This window comes from Bacillus rossius, chromosome 1, assembly GCF_032445375.1.
Source record: "Bacillus rossius redtenbacheri isolate Brsri chromosome 1, Brsri_v3, whole genome shotgun sequence".
NCBI classification, from domain to species: domain Eukaryota; kingdom Metazoa; phylum Arthropoda; class Insecta; order Phasmatodea; family Bacillidae; genus Bacillus; species Bacillus rossius.
In genome coordinates this window covers 99150338-99173480 of record NC_086330.1, presented here as the reverse complement: position 1 = coordinate 99173480, position 23143 = coordinate 99150338, and the positions used below count along the sequence as shown (strand labels likewise).

Sequence of the window (23143 nt, the reverse complement as noted above, 5' to 3'; positions counted from 1 at the left end):
AAACAAAACTCGTCCCTTTTATTTACCGCAGATGTAAACTCTAAAATAAATTGAATAAACTTGCATTTATATTAAATTTAAATTTATTATTAATGTATTTCTTAACTTTAATAAGATTAACATCCTCTGTTACAACTTAAGGTGTGATATTTTGGATAACGTTAAATAAAACCCCTTATGTTTTTAATTGCGAAAAATTGTAAAATGGTTGTTCGTGGTAGTTGTATGTTTAATATTGATATTTAATAATTTTCTTTGGATTGATTTTTTCAGAGATATAATAAATTATTTATAACGTTATTTACCCTTTTCACCCATTTAGGGGTGAAATTAAGAAATTATATAAACTCGTTTTTAAATTTGCCAGAGACCTTTATAATAAACTAAATTCACCAAAATACGTCAAGTAGTTTTCGATTGAAGCTGGAACAAACAGATAACATACCAAAATTTTAGCAACTATTTTTTTTTGGACTCTCCATAACGTAAATAACCATTAATTTTTTTAAAAAATAATTTATTCTATTGTACGGACATTTTACCTCAACCAGTTTTATTATTAGTATAGGTTAGATCAAACTTTTAACAGCTCCCGTGCAACTGCATAATAAATAACAGTTTGAATACTCAAGGACGTAATCGAAACGAGGTCTGTGAGAGACCTGGTATTACTTTCCCTCGTTTCTGGAGGTGACCATGAAATCAGGATTGCGTGCAGCCGCCGAAACAGGTTTCGTAACTTCGCCTCGTCACTGCAAGCGAGTGAGGAGACGAGGCTGACCGGGAGCTCGCGAAGTGGAGGACTCAGTCCGTCACGAGCGGTAGTGGCGTGCAGACATGGACACCACCAACAAGGTAGGAGTTGTGTTGCCAAGTTCTTCTGCGAGACGCTGTGGTACATTACCCAAGGGTAGTCTATAGTAGTGCTGCTCGTTAAGTTGAACAATACATTAGTAACACGTTTCGGTGGGACTAAAATAACACGTGTGCCGTAAATTAAATTATAATTTAGGAGACTACAAAACTTGCTTGTTTCAAACAAATAATATTATTTTTTATATTACATGCCGAGAGCTTGTAAAAGCTATACGGATCTATTTGTAGATTCAAATATTTTTTTTTTTCACAATTAGTTTTCAAATAAATTATATGAAAAATTGCAGAAACGGTTACGGTTCTATCGCCTTTTTAACTCGCTGCAACCAAACTATCTCTGTGTTATCACGCTGATGAGTTAACTCATATTTACTTTGCTTCACCGAGTGAAATTTAAGACCAGACTAATTGAATTTAAAATTTCTTTGCTATTGATACATATTTTTTATTTCTAAATCTTGAAGGAAAATTAAAATGAATATAGGAGTTAAAAACTACGTTTTATAGTAAAATATAATAAAAAATATTAAAAATATCAAGAAAACTATGTCTTGCAGTAATGGAAATATAATCTCTTATATGCGAGTGACAGTATTTAACTAACAATCTTTGTGTGATAAACAACCAACGAGCTGCTTACAACTCTTTTGCACGATTAATATTTTTTTTACCACCAAGTGGCAGGTAAACTCACCAAATGTAACTAATAATGTTCAGAAAAGTGGCTTATAAATTACAGAATACCTATCAATTTTCATCCTTTATTACCTAGTCATTTTAGTTTATAAACATTAAATAAGTACAAGAAAACTAAAACTAATATATTATATCTGTTTATGATAATAATGCAACTGAGGTTTGGATCCACTGTTTCTGACCACTGTTTCAGAAAAATATTTTTCCAGTCAACACAAAGGAGGAAAAGGAAAAATTATCAGAAGCCCTCGGCATTAGTTTGGACGAAATTTTCTGCAGAGGGAGTATGCTAGTGGAATGGACACATAATCAACCTCATCTTCCTTGCGTCAGGGAGAACTTCTATAAGAGTAAGTAAATAAGGTACAGTACATTTTGTGGGATAAAAAATTCTTCCATTTTATTTCTAAATTGAAAAAGGGCTGTAGTGCGAAGAGCTGCGATCGAAAAAATATAACCATTTTTTTCAGCAAAGAATGGCCAATAGAATCTTAAATACGCTCATTACCTGGTAATTTAATTAAGCGGTGCTGGTTTCGGTACTCCAAATAAATGCCTTTGAAAACAGTCATTTGTTGCTGCTATCTGGTATGATCATTATCACCGTCACCATCATCGATGATGACGATCATGTCTTATAAATTAAGTTATACCTATGCCGTAGTGGTAAAGGCCCTGTCACATTGTCAAATATTTTTCTCCAACTACATTTGATATTAGTGTTGAAGGAGTAGTATTGGTTGAAGAATAGCTTCTAAATTTCCACTTTAAATATAATTGGACGGATAATCTCAAATATGTTTTAGATCATGTCACACTACCAAAGTTTACTTTTGGTTTGAGCTATAACAATTATTTAAATTTTAATCTCATTTTTAAATTAAATAATGTTTCACAGTGTAAGATGAAATTTTTGAACTGTGGTAATATTTGTATATTTTTTAACAATAATAATTTTAACTTTTAATAACATTATTTACATAATAAAATAAATATATAGTAATTTATTTACGTTATAGAAGCAAAACATTATTTTTACATATAAAATTATTTCACTTGCATCATAAACATTGTTATTATTATTTTTTTTGTTTCACTTTTATAACCTCTTTAATCGCTCCTGTGTTCTTGCCATTTTAAAGAATTGTTGTGACGGTAAAATATGTCCTTTATTTTTGCTAGGCACAATTTTTATTGGAAGATTGCTTCCAGCATGTAACATATTTTAGAACCCGTCCTATATGTAAGATAGTTCATAGACACTCAAGTCAAGTAAGTGATCTGAGCCAAGTCATCACACAAAAAAGTTGTCAAATAAAAAAGTCTGAGTTAGTGACGTTTTTAGTGGCGTTATAACCCAATTTTATTTGACGCAGCATATTGGAAAGCTTTGGAAGCGGAAGCTTGACAGAGTAACAGGACCTTACGATACTGGAATTGCATTCCAGAGGATCCCGGCTTGAGTACCGGTTCTTGCCATCCTGATTCCTGTCTTCCAGTCAAATCTGGGATAACACCTTACCATAGGTTATGACCAGTTTCTCCTCCAGTGACATTGGTCTGTGTACCTGTGAGCTGACTGTATCATATCCTCCAGTGACCCTGGTCTGTGTGCCTGTGAGCTGACTGTATCTTATCCTCCAGTGACCCTGGTCTGTGTACTTGTGAGCTGACTGTATCATTCCTCCAGTGACCCTGGTCTGTGTGCCTGTGAGCTGACTGTATCTTATCCTCCAGTGACTCTGGTCTGTGTGCCTGTGAGCTGACTGTATCTTATCCTCCAGTGACCCTGGTCTGTGTGCCTGTGAGCTGACTGTATCTTATCCTCCAGTGACCCTGGTCTGTGTGCCAGTGAGCTGAATGTATCTTATCCTCCAATGACCCTGGTCTGTGGTCCTGTGTGCTGACGTGTATCTTAAGGGCCCCGCACGGAATCCTCAGAGAAATAACTGTACAGGCTTGGCTCAGAACATGTTCAGAGGTGACAGTGGGATGTGTTGGCATCGGAAGATGTGTTGGCTGTTGTTTTTTTGTAAAGTAGAGCTAGACTTGACATAAATGATGTTAGAAATCGTGGATAGGTTATGGGATGTGATTGGAGCACTGTCTGAATGAATGGGCGCGGTACACGGGAGTACCACGATAAAACCCTCAAGCTGAGGGCAATGTCTGCACGTTTTCTCTTGAGAGAACTAAGTTACTTACTTTAAAAAACTGAAGCACCGTAGTTTCAATTAGAGAAACTTCATTTCTTCCAGCTCCCGACTTTATTTTCCCTCCAAATTTTTTTGTCTCCTACCTCTACAGACTACCTATGTTGTATATATATATTTTAGTTTCGGCCCAGTTGCTATTTAATGTTTCGACTAAAGGTGCGTAGGCATTTTATTTTTTCTCCCTTTGATCATGGTTCTTGTTCCTTTTTACCAGTGAAAGGCATGGTTATGATTTGTACGTTTTTATAAACTGTTCCATTACGTCGCGAGACACGGTTCGCCAGCATCAACTGACCTGGACTGTGTCGCAAGGCCACACACGCTCAGGTTGGCCTGCGCTGTCCAGCGAGTGTCTTCCCACAGTCTCCGGCGGCCTGCACAGTGCCTGAGAACTGCGCAGTTGCGTGGCTCACACGCCCCGAGTATCCATAACGCCAGGCCTGTGCAGTTTTCCCTCTGAGGATTTCCTGAACGTGCGTGGAGTCCTTGACGATCTTTCTATGGACGAGAGTTTAAGTTAGGATAAAAAAACTTATTTAACTCAGTAAAAAAAAAAAAATTAGAAGTAATTCCTCCATAAGAGCTGCTTATCAAATATGGCTGAGTTTATTTTTCTCTTAGCGTTCATCGGTAGTTACTACGCTGAACAAGAATAATTCTAATGTTTAGCTGTATAGTTTCGTAAGCTTGAGTTAGTGTCAAGTTTTTTTTCTGCACACAGGCTGTGGATTCGCGGGCAGGATTTTCGCGAGGAAGAAGATGAGCATGGAAAGGGCCAAGAATAGCATCGACACGTATTACACGATGAAAGCTCTAGCTCCGGAGTATTTGCTGAACAGAGACCCAGCCAATCAGCAGTTCAGAGCTTCCATGGAGCACTAGTGAGTACATTGGGAAAACATTTTGACGTGTAAATATATTAGCTCTCAGTATAAGGCATTTGGTAGGAGTAATTTCGTGAATGGAAGTCGCTAGGAACGAAAATGTGTAACAACGATGCTACCATCAAAGGCGGATTCACGAACCATATTTCACAGAAACAAAGGGAAAAGTTATTGTATTATCTGTTTAATGAATTTTTAACAATATGGGCAGTGTTAGTCGAAAATCAGGCCCCAATATGGGTTTAATATTTTTTCAAGTCTTTTTCGCTTTTATCGGAGTCGTTTTATTATATAGTTCAACCTTTCACTACGCAAATCGAATGATTCGATAGTCAACGTAGCTCTCCAGCAACGAATTCTAGTAATGGGTGAGAAAATTAAGTGTGATTCGCGTCAATAAATGTAGTTTAAAGCACAATTTTTGTATATTTATCACGGTCGGTATTATTTTTAAGAATTCCATTTAAATTTTGTTTCCGAGTTTCCTATTATAAGTTTATTTGCTTCATGAGAACACATGAATTTGCTTGTTACCGAGGTTAGATGTTTATACATCACTGACGAGTACTGAAAGACTCACATTTTTTTTTGTTTCTCATCCAAAAGATTAGTAATTTTTTATGGAATTATTATTAAATTTATAGGATATATTATAATTGACATAAAGGATGTTAGAAATCGTGAATAGGTTATGGGATGTTATTGGAGCACTGTCTAAATGAATGGGCGTGGGACACGGGAGTACAACGATAAAACCCTCAAGCTGAGGGCAATGTCCGCCACGTTTTCTCTTGAGAGAAATCTGTATTTGATCCCATCAGGATTCGAATTTGGTTCAACTGGTTAGGAAGCGAGTGATTTTAGTACTCTGTTTCCGTGGCTTTGATTTACATAATCACGTGTAATAAAAAAATGTTTTTCTAAAACTTACTATAGTTTTTGTGTAAATCAAAATATACCTACAGGTTTTAATTGCTATACCAAATGTACATATTTAATTCGTTCTAACTGACACAACATTTTTGGTATATGACCGAGAGAATTAGCGCCATGTTAAAAAACTGTCCTCGCATAATGGAGGTACAGAGTTAAAACTCCAGCAAACTATCCTCAATTCAGTTTTCATTGGTTTCCAGAAATCAGTCCTGCTAAATTTTGGGATGGCAACTTTAACTTTCCAGGGCCCTAAATTTTGTATATCATTTTATGGTTAGATGCTGAAGTAAAATCTTCTGAAGTGAGTGGAGTATTTCATATAATTTTCTCAGGCTGTAAAATAATAATTAGCTCGTTCAAAAATAGGGAAAATATTTTAATTGTTACCAAAATTTTATGACTGAAACTTTTCTTATAACGGAAACTCTCAGTGCTAGGGGTAAATAATTTTATTTAGTGCTTAACTTACGGGAGTAAATGAGTATATTTTCATTGTAATAATCATTAGCTGAAAAATATGGAACCTACCTACTTGTGCCAAGCCAAAGTCGAGCTCATGGCTCTTTCATTCCCAACGAGAGTAGAAAACATTCGAAACACGTTGACTGCATGGAATATACAAAAATGTTTAACTGGTCCTTTGGAAAAAAAATACTTGAACATATAGGGTGATTTGCAAGTTAAGTTTCCAGATATTTCTTAATTTCCTAGAATGTTCTAAAACCACCCATAATGTTCAAATTAAATATGATCTTCAAAAACCGCCTTAGCCTGTAATCTGGACCACAAGAGTTTTTATTTTATGAGAAAACGTTTTTACAGCCAGTCGGGTGAGTCGAGGCAATGGCATTATCAGGGCGTAACAAATTAAAGCACAAGTAAATAAAGTTTAACGCTCAGAGAATTAGATAAACGATTAGTAGAAGAGTTGTGCAACTGCTTTGCTTCTTGGTCCATGTTTGTTTCACTTGCACTTATTTTCCCCGGTACAGAGCAACTGGACGTGGCTGCGGATAGGTCATATTCACGTAGCACAAATTATTCCAAAGCCTTTTAGCACTACACAAACATTTTTTTTTTCAGTTATGAATAAATTAAAAAAAAACATAAATTACGCATAACTTGTGATTTCACTGCACTAGCGTTATGAAGAAATCACACCGAGTCGCGAATTCATGTATCATATGTTAGCTACAAACTTTATTGCCAAAGACACAGATGGCAGCAGCAGAGCTGCTTGCAGCGTTGTTAGCGAGTTATCGCAGAACTGCAATCAGTCTGTAAAGTTTCACACTCCTACCACGAGTGGCAGCCACGCTATCATCACACATTTTTTTTTTTAACCTTTCGAGCACATTTTATTCTTCTGAAGTTCAAACGTGGCTGCAGCCGAACCCAGGGACATCAATTAATATTAAACAGAAAGTTTAAATAAGCTAGTTTTAAAAATATTATCCACAAGTTCAAGTACAGGAATAATTAAGAAAAATGTTTAAATTGTGGATCTTAGGGCGGTAATCCAAAACGTACGGGTAAAGTAGCGAATAATCACTGCATTGTTGAGATACAACTGTAACCTGACTCGTGGGCAGTATTCCAGAACATTTCCAAACAGAATCCCACTAACGGAACAAAAGGTAACCGTTTTAATAAAAGGTGGCCTGCGCGTGACTAGAAACTCGTTCCAACGCATTCTAGCGGACATTTCGCAGCCACTGATAAAATTGATTGGCAAAAATCCTGTCGCACAAATTAAATGGTGTTATAATTTTCTCAAGTAATTTTTAAGTTATGATTATTTATTGTTATGACTATTAAAGTGTACAAAATACATTCCATGATAGTTTCGCTACCATAAAGTTTCATATGACACATCAATACGTTTTATACGTCTCCCAAGATTCATGAAATTTAATATATACAATTTAATGGTGCCAGACGCGGGTCCACCATTTGGACGAAATCAAAGTAAAAGATAGCTCTGTGCATGCGCAAAATTTGAGCAATAGATCGGCAACGGGTAGGACTCCGAACACTATTTCTTAAAAATAAGGGACTGGCCGTGCCGTATCATGCACTGGGAATACGGCCAAGTTACAGGTGTAGCATATAGAACATTTTTATTTCGGTGTCTTTGAATACCGTCTTTAGTGATTCCATTCTACCAGTTTAGCCGGAGCGGGTATAGAATATTTATCTAGAATTATTTGGTGATTTAGGAAATTAATCGTTAAGCTGTCTCCTGTAAAGTTCTCGGGAGCCGTTATCACTAATGTGCCACGCGTGTGTGATGAGGGTCGTAATTCAAATACGCGAAAAACTAGTGTGGGAATCTCCTGATGCTTATCTCAAAAGTCTTGCCGTCTTCTAGAGTTCTAGGGAGCCAAATGGTTACTTAGCTTTAGGTCTTTTGGATTTTTGCAATCATCACCAAGTTTACTAAGACAGTTGTTCTGCATATTCCAAGATAAAGAAAATGCATGTTATAAATTATTGTTTTAGTAGTAGCATTTAAAATGATAGTCTTGTTGGAAAACATTTGCATTAACTTTAAAATCGGAGAAAATACTAACATTTTTTACTCTGTTTTAATGAAAATACATGCTTAACGTTACAAAAGTTTTCAAAAAACTTCTAGAAAAATTTAAAGGGCCTGTCACACGGTTAAAGATTCCAACACCTTGCAATATATTATTTCAAATAAGGTTTATGACGTCACGAAAATATCTCTAGTGCAGATATGTTTGTTTTGACAAGCTGTATGACTTGAGTTTCCATGAAACATATTGCACATAGGACGGGTTCTAAAATATATAGGATGTTGGAAGCAATCGGCCAGACAAAATTGCCTAACGAAAGCAAAGAAACGTCCGTTTCTGTCACAAAGAATATTTCAAATGGCGAAGAACACATGGGCGATTAAAGAGTTTATAAAAGTGAAATAACTAAACTTTCATTAATATGAATGTTGGGTGCGAAATATTTTTATTTGTTAATAGAAAATTTAAAAAAAAATCACGGAACTTTGATTTCATTATGTAACAGGTATTACTGTTGGTTAAATTTATAGATGTTTTAAAAATTTAAAAATGCTAAACATATAAAAAGTTCACAAATCCCATTACATTATGATGAATAGTTTAATTTCAAAATAAGAATAAAAAACAAATTTTGAGGTAGCTCAAACCAAATATGAACTTTGATACTGCGAGTTGAGATAAAACATATTTTAGGTGATCTGTCCAAATTTTTAATGGAGAAAATTGTAAGCCATTTTCCGTCCAATACTATCTCTCCAACTCTATTGTCGAATATAGTTGGTGACAAATATTTTACAGCGCAACACAGAGTTAAATATCCCCTCAGTGAAAGCGTGCATTTCGGACTTTGTAGTCCTACTCGCTGGTCCACGGTCAACAGTGACTCTCGGTATATCTTAGACCCGTTCCACATTGACGGATTCACAATACCCGTTCCACTATGAACGTTCCGCAAAAACGGAAACAGATCCGTACCCGCATGACAATAACGTTTCACTATCCATGTGCACTTCCCGAATGCGTGTAAAATTAAAAAATGGGAACCAATGATAATAAATTTCACAGTTCCGAAAAATAAATTTATTAATTTTCTTGAGAAACGGCTTTTCCGTAAAAGGTGTTTTTCCAAAAATGTTGTTTTAGAACACTACAGACGTTCCTCTATGAAACATAAAACAGCGTTAAAAAATTATTACTGGACTCAGAGAGACTCATGTTTATAGGCGAAGTAGTATAACATTACCGCCATGTGTAACTACATGCGTTTATCTCTCATTGTAGACACTCCGTTCCGTGAAATCCGTGTCCATTTACGTGATCGGTCTCCGCAAGTATCTTTATTAATTGTTTGTTATTTAAAAATAGCTTTCGGTAAGACAGGAACCACACACGAAGAGTTTCTTTGTCATTATACATGTGTAGTGAATAAAGACCTTATTATTTTATATGTAGCCGTTCTTAAAAACAGTTTCGTTCTGAAATCCGTTCCAGAATGTCTTCGTGATCAAGCCAGTCGTATCTAAATTTGTAATACCAGAAGACAAGCAGTTGTGCTGGCTTGGATATGAATGAAATCTGTGCGTCTTGATCGCCGCCCTCTCCATGGACTGTGAAGACACGTGTGATGCGACCGAGCCCCGCGCCCCGGCTGTTGCAGCAACGTAGCGCCCATGCCGCAGCTGACGGACCGCCTGACCAGGGTGTACGCGCTGAGGGCCGTGGACCGCGAGTTCTCGCCGCACATGCTGACGGACTGGTCCAAGTACACGATGATGCTGGTGGACATCCAGCAGTGGGACGACCTCAGCCTCGCCGAGGAGGTGGTCATCGACCTCTCCAACATAACGCTGCAGCACGTCGTCGCCTTCACGCCGCCGGTGCTCAAGAAGCTGGTCGCCTGCTACCTGGTGAGCAGTGGTGGATCCAGGATTTTGGTTTGGGAGGGGCTTGACCCAGCTGAGGCTAGGCTTTATCAAGGCAAACACTAAAACAATAGTGGACCCAGATGCTTTTGGAGGGGGCTTGAGCCCCTTTAGCCCCCCCCCCCCTCTGGATCCGCTACTGCTGGTGAGCTCTGTTCGCCGCCACGCCCGACGTCGCGGAACTAACCTCCGACACTGAGTGGTGGTTTCTCAGTTCAAGTTGACCAACGTTAGTTATACACTGTCTTCATATTAAAGGGGTTTCAAACAGACAGTTATTTTTTAATAAATAAACAAAACGCTTTATGAATTATACACAGAGAAAAAACGTTTGTTTGTATCAAACAAATATTTGTTGGTATATGGCAAAACAAATATTTACTTGCTGCAACAAAATATTTTGTTAGCTTAACCAAACTTGGTAAGTAACCAAAATGATTTGTTACACCTAACCAAATATACAGTTGAGTTGAGAAAAAAAATTGTTGTGTCAACTGAATCTTTCCTACTACAAAATATTTATTGAATTAACAAAGTATATTTCTTTCGCCATATACGAACAAATATTTTGTTGAGGCAAACATTCCTTTCTGTCAGTGTATAAAGAAGCGGAATACAATTATTGGTTACACACCTTGTATAACGGACTACAAACACAAAACTTATTGCACAGGACAATATGTCTCTTTGACAGACACATTATAAATTTATTATGGAACTAACTAATGCCCAGCATGCGTTGCTATGGAAATGTCAAGTTTTTGTAATTTGTTTGAAGTAGGTACACATATAAAAAGCATCTCTCTATCTCTACATATACATCTATAAATCTAATTATATTTCTCTCCACATATAACATCTCTATCTCTCTCAATCTCTATATATCTATATATATCTATTTAAATCTCTCTAGATCACACTTTATTTCTCTATGTATCTGTGTTTCGATCTATATCTCAATCTACCAATCAATATCGCTCTATCTCTCTCTAAATATATATATATATATATATATAGAAACCTCGCTCTAACTCTCTTCATGTCTCTATATATTTGTTTAACTCTCTATATCTCCCTATACTTCCTTCTATATCTCTATCTCTGGATGTCTTTATCTTCGTTTCTATATCTTTATCTTTACAATACAGAAGGCGAACACACAAACATTTAATTATATTTTTATATCCTATATATTTTTATCTATCACTTTACCTGTCACAGGTGGAACGTAGATGTATAAAACCACGCTGTATTCGATTGCAACGTTGTGTCAAAATGTCAAAGCAATTGGTGAAGAACTTTCGGAGATTAGATTTTGAACGAAGGAACATTTACACTTTTATTTGTTATATTTAACAGTATTTATTAAATACAACGTATCAAAACTATCATCACTATCATTATTCTTTTCAATTATCAGTATTCAGGTTGGGCACTTTTAAAAACAAAACAGTTTAAACGGGTACTTTTGGTCATTATGATTCAGTGCAAATTTCAGTATTAAAACCTGCTTATTGGTGATACCTAATCACCACACACCCGAGAACAATGCGCATAGTGTTTCTGTAGACACACTTTGTGTTCACGCCATTCTTCCTTACGAAGCCTCTCGTCTGGTATTGGTTATGCTTCAGTTAACGAGTGCTTTAAACCAGGTGGAGCTCGTGTCCCGATTGGAATTGATCACTTAATCAGATTTTGTCAACGAAATAAATTTCGTGGTTTCTTAATTTTTTTTTTGTGTTTAGCATTTTAAAGCACCTTAAACAAATCACCCAAAAAGCCTGCAACAATATAGTTTACTATCGCAAAGATGGTTATTTCATAACAAGCCGGAGTACCCTCACTTCGCTACAGCAGTTTACAGGCAGAAAACATGGGTGCCCCACTGTCGTTGTAACAGCCGTTGCCATGGATTCGCAGAAGGCACCAACAATGCAAAAACCCTTAGCTATGGAAACGAAGAAAGCATTATCAATGAAATGACGATATTTCATCAAATGTTGCTAATATTTTGTGGTATGGTACAGCTTCGCCTACGTGGCATCTAGTGCAAGGGCTGCCTTAAATTGAACCCTCTTTAATTTAAATGAACTTGAAATGAGAACTCACCTTATATTTATTGCGCTTGGTTGTGAAAAATAAGTGTTTTAATTGTTATATACCTCCGGATGCCATTATCGAAATGAGATAAATATACACCAGATTTTACGTCTAATAATAAGCTTTTAAACACAACACGTTTTCTTAATCGGTCTAGTAGTTTCTGCGCCAACCTCGAACAAAAAAAAACACTCAGACAAACTCCTGTTGTAAAATAGTAGAGATGTTTTAATAGCAGTTGTTAAATGCTTACTAAGTCATTGTTTAGTAGTTTTCACAGTGATTTTATATTATTTTCATCAGTTGAAATTATTTCAATATAAAAACGAAACTATGTAAACATTATTTCACTAATCTTAGGTGTTTTTACTTTTCACTTACTATTCAGTATTTATATTTATCTACTCGGGTACTTTATGATGATCAGTGCAACATGCACTGCAGCGCTCCAGTTGGAAACTTTTAATTAGAAACTCAAAACTGCGACCACTAGCAGAAATATTTTTTAAGTAGCAATTTAATCCCTATTATCGGTATTAAGAACGGCTAAACATAAACGAACGAACAAAGCCAATGACGCATGCCGTGTTCGAAGTCCGCTTCTGATTGCCTTTTGGTTAGTTGGCTACGTTCCTTTGAGCTAAGCTTCGTTGGCGTGTCGTCACCACGCCGGTGTTCGCATTCACATGATAGGAACAAATACTTTCTACAACTGAACACTGGGGTGAAACTTACGTCTTTATTTATCACTATATATGGTTTAGCGATGATCAAAGGTTTGTTTTCGTACTTTTTCTTATGTTTAGTTTACGATTTTTAAAACAAAAATATATTATTAACACATTAAATTATACTAAACGATATACTTTCCTGAGATAAAAAAAACTAACCATAACCTTGCCGTTTTGTTAGAAATTTTTTAGTGAAATTATTAGGATCTATTAATTTTATTAAAACTTTCAGAAAAGTACAAACATTAAAAATAAAGTCCACTCCAAATAAAGTATACTTGAAACTTAATAAACTAAAAACGCGTTGTAATGGTCATGTTAAATTTCTGACATTTTTCCTTGCAGAAACGGTACTCCTTCAAACCTCACAGCATTCATTTTGTGAATGCACCCTCAATAGCGGATGCCACCCTGTCCTTGTTAAAGACAATGGTGAAAACGAAAATAGCGAACAGGGTAAGTATTAGCATGTAGTATATTCAAGAACATTGTACTTCCTTCACTGTAGTGATTTGCTGAATTAATTTGCAATTGCAAAAATTTATAACAATTTAAACGAAAACAATAGCTATTACAAAAAGTGCAATACAGACGTTAATTGTTTTATTTAATGAATAAAAATAGCGAAGCTAAAAAAACCTGTAACATAAACGTAATAATAAGTAAAAACTAATTTCGTAAATGTGCAAAGCAGAGTTTTAAATTTATAACTTACACGTGGGAGACAAATCTTAAACAGATTCGTCTTTTTGTTCAAGTTATATTTATAAATTGAAATAAGTTATTTGGATAATTAATGTTTATGACCATAGGTGTGTTAATTTGGCAGGGTTTAGTTTACCAACAACAAAAACAAAGCAATTATCACTAACGATTGTTTAAAAAATCAGGAAATTAGGTAATGAAATTCAATTAAAAAGATTAATTGTAAGGAATTTACAAATTATTAAAATAAACGTGCCTAAAACATAAAACATACCTAACATAATGAGAGGAAATGTAAATAGTAATACTCTTTGTAGAAATCTTTATTAAAGCAAAACGTTTCTTATATTAACAGAGTAGGTTCTTTTCAGTGTTGTAAAGAAGTATTTCGTAAAATTCGAAAGAGATATAAATGGACAAAATTTCCAAAACAATATTGTATAAAACATTTAATTTTTAAATCACAATAAAAACAAATACAGCAAAGAATTGTTTACCGATTGTGCTATTAATTTTTTTATATTTTTTTCCCCTATCAGATATTCATTCACTCCAAAGAAGGTTATAGCACACTCCATCATCACATATCGCCAAAATACTTGCCCAAGGATTTTGATGGAGAAGGACCAGAGTTGAAGGATATGCATGGTAGGTATTCTGTATAATAAACTAACGTTAGGAAAATAATCCGCTGGATTTAGATAGCTCATCTTTACAGCCTGAAAGTAGTAACCTGTAACCACGGTTCCAGCCAGAGTAAAGAAATAGGTGAAAATTCCTGTTAATTATTGACCAACATTCGTGCGAATAAATTTATAATATTGTAGTAAGTAAGTGTGATGGTGTGAAACTGAGTGTGATGCATTTCCTATCAAGTGCCAGCATTCTTAACCATGTTTGCCATTAAATGAGGACTTATGGTGGAATGTTGATAAAATTTTTGTGGTAGTACCGAAACAAAAATGTTCCAAAAATATGTTCAATTAAACGGAAACTATTGACACCTTACTCTCATTGGTAAATCTGTAAGAGAGTATCTAAAACAGTATCGTCATTTTGGGAGCCCAAAATTTTATCTAGCCAAGGCCCTAAGCGGGAATCACAACCTTGGCAAATGAAAAAGTATGATTCATGATTGATTCTACAAAATGTCTTACAATAGCTAGACACGACTCCGTTGTGGATAAAACATCTCATGTTATTGTGAATGCTGTTTCAGATGCTTATTTGGCGAAGATAGACTCCTATAGAGAGTGGTTTCTGGAGAATGATAGCTACGTCGTGCGGGAGGAACTGAGACAAGGCACGCCCATCTCCTATAGTGACGTCTTCGGCATGGAAGGTTCTTTCCGTCGAATGACCGTTGATTGAGCTTCAGTCACCTTACATAGACAGAATATATTATAAACGTTGTTATTTATATAGTTTTTTTATGGCGTTTTACCAAACGGTTTTGATTTAAACGAAGCATAACTCTCTATATATATATATATATATATATATGATTGTGTGTGTGTGTACTGCTAAAGTACAGGATTGTTGTTGTATGTAAGCATATATATATATATATATATATTCATTTATGGCTTTGTTATTATTGGTAAATTAAAGACAGTGTTATCAGATGCATACCCTGCAACTTAATTGAATCTCCTTACAGTTATTTTTTAATGACCGAGATACCTACTGTTGTCTTCTTTGAAAGCTGCTTGTGAGGTTTGTATGTTTTTGATCAGATGTTTTTCAGAGAAAAACATGAACTGAACAGTTCCATCATAAAAACATGCTGCATGTTCATTAGAGCCTGCCTTATGTTGACGTTATTTAACACGTTAAAGGACCCCACCATGCTGATGTTAAGTGTTATTGGGAAACAAGTTTTACATTATTTGTGGCAGGATGTAGAAAAGTTCATCGCTAATTATTTTGAGGTACAGCAAAAATACTCGTAGAAATAAATGATATTTATTTTTGATATTTCAATACGATTTACATATTTGGAAAATACATATGTAATGCATTACTACCTTTAATGCAACTTGAAAAATTCACTTTTAAATCTTAAACCCAGTAGTTTGACTATGCAATTGAAGTTAACACAGTTCTTTGATAGTATCAGCAGTTTAATAGTCTAGTCATAAAGATTGAAAGAAATAAATGTACTCATTATAACCACGACAAATATGTAGATCACATATATGGTCTGAGTATTTTTATTAACAGTGATCTTAAGAAGACGTTTACCATACTATATTGAAACAATGAAGAATTTTGTCTAATTTAACTTGTAGGTGATGTGGTTGCATATGGATCCATTTACCCCTCACATTTCAATAACATATACGAAAATTTTATGTAAAACTCTCTCAGATAATTATTAAGCAGTAGCTTCTATTGGTGATTCAATGCAATTTAAGTTCTCAACTAATTACAATAAAGGACTGACAAAGCATTAATACTCATAAGAGGATAGATAAGTCAGAACCTTTTACCTCCTGTAGCGTAAACCTCAAAAATTTACATAATACTAGTTAAATAAGTAAAACGCATCTTGTTTTAGATCCATAAATATTACTTCATTTAAAAAAAAATGGGGTAAGGATTGATCATGACCCAATGATAGAGACTATCCTACAATTTGCCTGCAACGATTTTGGAAAATCACGGGAACACCGAAGTTAGGATGGATTGCATGTTTTTTTTATGTCAGGGTCACTCTAATGACAGTCCACTTTTCCGTTCGGCAAGTTGAGGAAGTTGAAGAAGCTGAGGAAGTTAGGAATTAGAGGAATTTGAGGAAGTTGAAGAAGTCGGTAAGGTTCGCGGAGTGGGAAAGGAATTGGCGTGCTGTCGCAGCACACTTCTAGGCTTATTGCTTCCACCAACCTCCACGCGTTCACTGTCAAAAATGTTCACATTAAATTTACCAGCAATGCTAGTTACAAATTATCCAGGGATCTCCGTGAATTCACGTTGTTTTCGTGAACTTCCAAAGTGATGTTTTCTCTTAAATTGAACATGAATCCACAAGCTTAATCTTGGTATGCCAACAAACACATTAAAAAACTGGCTTAGTCAACTTCAAGAAAGCCCTTCTTCCTTACTCTTACCTGTTTACCTTGTTTGTAGCGTAGCAAGGAACTGTTAAAATGGAAAACGACATTTTTTTTTTACGAAGATTCGGATATCTTAAATTACGATCATATCTTCTTTTCAATTCTTTGTTGAAAAGTCCGTATATTTAATGTATTTCCCAAAAGTGTGTTTACTAAAATATTTGCGGGGATAAAAGGTAAAGTTTTTGTCTAGCCCCCAGAAAAGAAACGCACCAGCCAGATATCAACTGAGCTGACGTAGGTAAGTCAGCAAGTACCTCGAATAGTTGGGGAATCAGCTTTAGCTGAATCTGTTATTCAGGTTTTTTCGTCACAATACCATCATATAGGGTTTTCTGTTATTAAAATAAAAATGAGATTTATTTAATTATATAAAACAAATTATTAATATCACATATACATAAAAGAAAATAAAAAATATTTCCTTATATGTTATTAAATAAATTCTTAATTTTAATTTATGCAAGTGCCAAATTACTGCTTAAGGACCTTTTAAAGTATGTGTCCTCAACTGTGCCGTTCTCACTTTGTTGGAAGTTATGAAATATTACTGCACTTTAAAAGAATGCAGTCATATAAATAATGTCTAAGAACAATCATTTTTGAAGAAAAAAAATACGACCACAAAATTTTGTTTTCGTTCGCGACTCTACTTCTTAAATAGAGTCGTTTGTCTTGAGAAACAAGTGCTGCGTTTTTTATAGCAGAGCGTTAAATTTTTTTCTTTCTAGATGAGTAAAACTAAGCGCAGTTTTTGTTTATTCTAGACAACAGTCTAAGTGGCTATAAAATGTGCCATTATTATACCAAGCACTGTAACAAATAAAATCCGACATATAAGTTGATTAAAAAGTTGCACGCACACTAAAACAACAATAAAAAGAAATTATCTCTCATTCATCCCAGAGAGAGATGGTAGGCATTTTGTTCTGAGACGTAATTAATTTTTTTTTGTGATACATGAACTAAATAACTTATTTTCCTCGAAAATTATCGTTAATGTGATAGCCACGAACATTATAATTTAAAATCTGACTTCTATACATTGACTTTAAAGTGTTAAGCCGGATCGTCATAGAAGATCGCACATTTTGTACATTTCTACTCGACACATTAGTGTCTTGTATGTAGTTCCTCCTCCCCGCCATTTCTTTTTGCAAAGCCGCCACTTAACTGCCTTTCCTTTTACCCTCCCCACCCCCTTTTCTCAAGAGGTTCGCGCATGCGAGCTGGGTATTTCCAAAAGCATAAAACAAGCTTGACTCGCTGGCCTCGGCCTCGTTGTACTGGTCTAATTAGCGGCGGCGCGGCGGCCGGTGTAGGGTGAGTCATAGCGAAGATGGTTTGCTAATTTTTTGGCTCAAGGTGGCATGCGGTGGCCATACCTTGTCACGTAAATTTTGTAATTTTATTTTATTTATTTTCTTTGAAATTGATGTAACGGCTGGGGAAAAATTTCGTTCGGTTAAATGTTTCACCGCTTGTTTAACATGGGTTAAAATTCTTTTTGCCATAAAAAAAAAACCTTCAGCGCAAACGCTTTGGTAGCGTCATTGCAATATGAGGAAATTTTTCCTAGGGTAGTTCAAAACTCGGTTAATGTCTCTTCCTCCCTTCCCATCCTCACAATGGACCACACAAACTTTCATGATATGGTTATGATAAATCCTTTCTGTAACGATAAAGTATTATGAGCTACGGGCAGTCTTCGCTGTTGTATATTGTCGCGGGTTGAAATTTTGCAGGGTTGTTGAAATCAAATTTAGGGACTTTACTGACGGGACTCTGGGCTGGCTGCTCTGTTCACTCGTCAGCGCAAGTGGCGTGACCATGTAATTGGGGCACGGGGCCGGCGCGGCGCGCTGCGGGCTTGCAGAATTTTGTTTGTTTGTTTGGCCGCGCGCTGGCGCAGCCACGGGCCGCAGTTACTGGGGCGCGCTGTCGTAACAAGCCGCGCGGTGTGGCCTGCACATTGGGGTAGAGGGGGGGTAGTCTTCCCAGATGTTCTAGTTAGTTGTTTAGTAAATTTGACTTCAATAACGAGCTTTTGTTATGCTAGGCGCGGCAGGGCGCGCGAATTTAAGCGCAAGTGAATGGTGACTCGGGGCTCACTCAGGCGGAGGCTATGCGTCTCACCTGTGGTCACGAGTTGTTAGTTCGTTCGTGATGTAGGAATTCAGGCTCACTCAGGCGGAGGCTATGCGTCTCACCTGTGGTCACGAGTTGTTAGTTCGTTCGTGATGTAGGAATTCAAGCTTTCGGGCGGAAGCTATGGTCGACGCCAGAGGCCACGAGTCGTTTAATTTAAGTTAGGTCATAATGTAGTCGTCAAGCTTTCGGGCGGAGGCTATGGCCCTCGTCAGGGGTCACGCGTCATAGTTTTTAAAATGTAATGTTCGTTCGGGATTTCAAGGGCAGGTTAAAGTAATCGATCAAGAAAGGCTTTTCGGAAAATGTGAGTATGGACTTATCTTTGTTTTAATTTTAAGTATTAATTATGATTTGAGGTATTCGGAAGGACTAGGGAAGTGTTTAGTGAAGTTCTCTCATTCTCTCTCTTGTAAGGTCGTTCAATCGTTAAGGAAGTAAAGAGATTATTGTTTTAAATTGTAATCCCGCTATTTAAATGTTCTTTAAAATGATGTTGAGTATTTGACTTTAAGAATAAAATAATTTTAATTAAGTATTATGTTATTTTGCAAAATCTCCTTAGTTCAGCTCTCACCAGACATCCTGTACGGGATGACGAACCTATGATCCTAGGTACAGTAAAGTATTTTATGAAGTTAAGACTAGTTGATGCCAAGCGAGTTGTTTCTATGTAAAGAGCTACGATTCTCTCCCCCCTCTGAAGGTGGATCGTGACAGAAATGGCGGTGGCACCGGCTAGGTGCACGTGACAGAAATGGTGGAGGCGCCGGGTAGGTTCTATTTCTGGAGAGAGAGAGAGGTAGATTTTTATGTTTATTATTAAGTTAGTTTCAGCTTCTGATAGCAGGTTATTAAGAGTTTACTTGAGGAGAGGATTACGGAATTTTAGTCTATAGAGGAGGAAGTCTTTGAGATTTTTTTTTTTTGACGTAACAGATGTTTATTTGAGGATACTTGTAAGGATAAAGTTTATAGTGATAAGTTGTTTTAAGTCGTTGAATTTATTGTAGATTTATATCGGGGATTATTACGTGAGGAGAATACGTTATAAGTTAAATGCTTATTAGAGATAATGCAAGTGGTTTAATTTAATTGAAGTTCATTTTAAGATTGTAGGTTAAGAGAATTATAATTTAAAATAAAAATTTTTTGTCGTAAATAGGAATTATTTTCAAGTGAAGTTTGTTTTGTTGTCGTGCGCGTAGGAGACGAGACGTACGAATTAAATCAGTCGAGGGAAGGATAAACGTTAGAAAGGAATTAAAGAGAAAACGAGAGTTTATGTAAAAGAGAGTTATAGAATTTATAGTGATGTTTTGTTTTAATAAGAAAAATGTTGAGAGTTGTTTCAGAACGACACGTCAGTGGACGTGGCAGAATGAACACGTGACGGGGAGGTGCTGAGACCTAGCGGAGAACGGAGGAACCGCAAGCGAGGGTTGGCGCACCTGATGGAATTCGGTGACGTCACGGGCTCATACGGAGACGTGGACAGGCCGTGACCTTGTTTTGATCAGCTGTACGGTAACTTAGCGATAAGAAAATAGACTATTGGTTAAATAAATTTAAATTTAAGTGTGTTTTAGGAGAAGAGGAACTTTCAGTATGTAAGTAATTTATTTTAAGAATGGTATGATGTATAGGCTAGAAGTGTTTCGTTGTAAGTTGTTTATGTTTTGTTAGTTAAATCCTACCTCGGTTTTAAAAATATTTTTTGGGATTTGTAAACAGTAATAAGGAGGTACACTATAAAATCGATAAGCATTGAGAAAACTGGGAAGGCTAGATTTTGTGTGTAGAGGGAATTTACTCCAAAAGAACAGAGAGACAAAATTAATGTTTTCATTAGGGCGAGGGACCCTAAGGTGAGGTGTTGTGTCCCTGGGAAGAAAGGGAATTGTAGCGCAGACCATAGGAGATGGGCTGACTACGGAATTAAGGGTCAGGAGAATCCTGAGAGTTGTGAGTAGTTTGGGGCAGGAGTTCCCCATGGTAGTACCGAAGTGGCTATCCTGTATGGGATAGGGTACCATTTCAATGAAGTTTGTTGGTGGGGTTAGAGCCCCCTGTGTAGTGGGCCTATAGCAGATAGGCACTACAGTGAAATTTTTGGTTATTTTGTGAGGTAAATTCCCTGGAGGTTAAGTAAGATTGGATTCAGTTAGGAAGGAGGGAAATGAGAAACATTGCTGTAGAGAGTTAGTGTACTTGCCTAATGTGAAATTGAATGTTACTAAATTAATTTAGGAGAAAGTTTTGTTCGGTAAATAAATAATAATGGAAGATAGCTAGATAATTAATTAATTTTTTTTGAGTAAGGTGTTTTAAGTAATGAAATAAAATAAGGTGAAGTAATTTGAATAATTGGGGAGGAGTTTCTTTAAGAGTTTAGATAATTGTTTTTGAATTTATTGAGATATTCAGCCAGTGGAGTTTGAGTATGAGAGATACAGTGAGATTTCAAGGAAATTGGTTGTTTATTAATTAGGACGAATGAGATTTTATGATTTAGAGTCAGTAAGCATAGTTAAATTTACGACATAATATTTGTTGACAGTTTACAGTTATTAAGGAGAAAACAGAGTAATCTATTTATTTTTATTTTAAGGGTTTGAAGATAAGATTATGAATTTTTTTTTTGAAAGTTTCTTGGGCATGTTTGAATAATTTTTATTTGGATTTTAAGAAATTACAGAGAAAATTTAATTGATTTACATTAGTTTGGAAGTATGGAGGTTTAGTGTTCGATTAGCCCTAACTTGATGGTCGGATCTCAAAAGAATGCCGTAAAACCGATAGCCAATTGAGAGGAATGCGGTAGGCGCTTGTGTAGAGAGGGGTTGTGGGAAAACTCCTTGGGACTGATGGCAGATCAGGGGCCCTAAATAGTGTGTGATGCTGTAAAACCAGTGCAGGGAAAGCCTGGTATGCTTAAATTTTTGGGCACAGGTTATGTAAACCTGGGGTTCCATGGGATTTAGTCATGTTAGCTGCTGTGAGACATTGAGATTTCCAGGCTCCATAGTAAATTCAATGTAAATTTTTGTTTTCTTAAAATAATAAATTTGTTTTTAATTTTTTTGAGATATTTGATTTGTAACAGTGAATACAGACCCCGAGGAATAAGAGTTGTCATGCTGTGAGAGGAGAAGGTGGTAGGCCTAAAAGGGTACAGGCACCACAGAGGTTATGTGCATTGCATAATTTAAATATAAGGAAACTTGAGAATTTGAAATTTTGTTGTTGGTTTGTACACCCATAAGAAGAGTATAGGCAGAATTTTTATTGTTATGAGATGTCTAATTTAATTGAAAAGAAGAAAGTTTAAAGATGCAAGGTAACATTATTATTGTAATAATTGAAAGAGATTAAGAGGTAGAGAGAAATAGGCAGTTTTTGTTTGTAAGTACTAAAGTTTACATATAGAAATTTAGTAACTAAGAATGAATAATAAGTTAAGTCTAGTGTAAAAGTTTTTTTTAAGTTTGTTAAGTTAAGAGTCACAAGTAAATTTTTTTTTAGAGAGAATGTCTTTGATAGGAAGTATTAGAAACTTATGGGAATTTTAGGGTAACATAAATAATGTAGGTAATGAATAATAAATAGATGGTAGGTCTTAAGTTAGGATTAACATTTGAAGCAGAATTTAATTAAGAAGAAGGAAAATAAATAGGCCTAATGAAAAGAACAAAAAAGGATTTTATGGTAAAGCATTTTTTTTAAGTAATAAACAATGAATAATAATGTTGTTTCAGGGTAATGTGTACTAATAATACAATTTTTTTTTTTGGACTAAAGAACAGGAATTATGTAATTTAAATTAACATGTATTTTTGAAACTGTTACAGATTCCTTAAGATGAGCTGAGCAGCAGTCCAGTTTACAAGATGACAAGAGTTCGAGAGACAAGATACAAGATCACTGAAACAAGAGCCAAGACTGAAGATTCAAGAGAAGAGAAAGCTGGCAGCCATGGACTTACAAGTGGAGATTAATAAGGTCATGTAAAGTTTTATTTTTTTTTATGGAAGACAGTAACTGGAGTTTTTTTTTTGTGTTATAAACATTATTTACAGAACTTTTTAGGTTATAGTAATGTAATGGAACTAGTGAGTTGTGGTAGCTGTCAAAAAGAACTAATACCTTAAGTTTAATTTTTAAAGTTAATTTTCTTAATTTACAGAGGGATTAGTAGTTTTTTTTTAAAACCTTATTTAGGTTGGAATTTAAATACAATAGCTTATTATAAATGTGTACGAACAGTTCA

General features: G+C 35.6%; 1 protein-coding gene across 2 annotated transcripts; it reads left to right on the top strand.

Annotated features, from left to right (window-relative positions):
• The first annotated feature begins 751 nt into the window (after positions 1-751).
• On the top strand, positions 752-18446 carry LOC134540634 (retinol-binding protein pinta-like). 2 transcript variants are annotated; one of them, XM_063383491.1, is made up of 7 exons: positions 752-855; positions 1766-1922; positions 4510-4669; positions 9806-10055; positions 13250-13360; positions 14149-14257; positions 14829-18446. In XM_063383491.1, the coding sequence occupies exons 1-7, from the start codon at positions 838-840 to the stop codon at positions 14978-14980; spliced, it is 957 nt and encodes a 318-aa protein (XP_063239561.1). In that variant the 5' UTR covers positions 752-837; the 3' UTR covers positions 14981-18446. The 2 variants fall into 2 exon arrangements, with proteins under 2 accessions (XP_063239561.1, XP_063239565.1); XM_063383495.1 differs by lacking the exons at positions 752-855; positions 1766-1922 and adding an exon at positions 1930-4261.
• The last annotated feature ends 4697 nt before the right edge of the window (positions 18447-23143 follow it).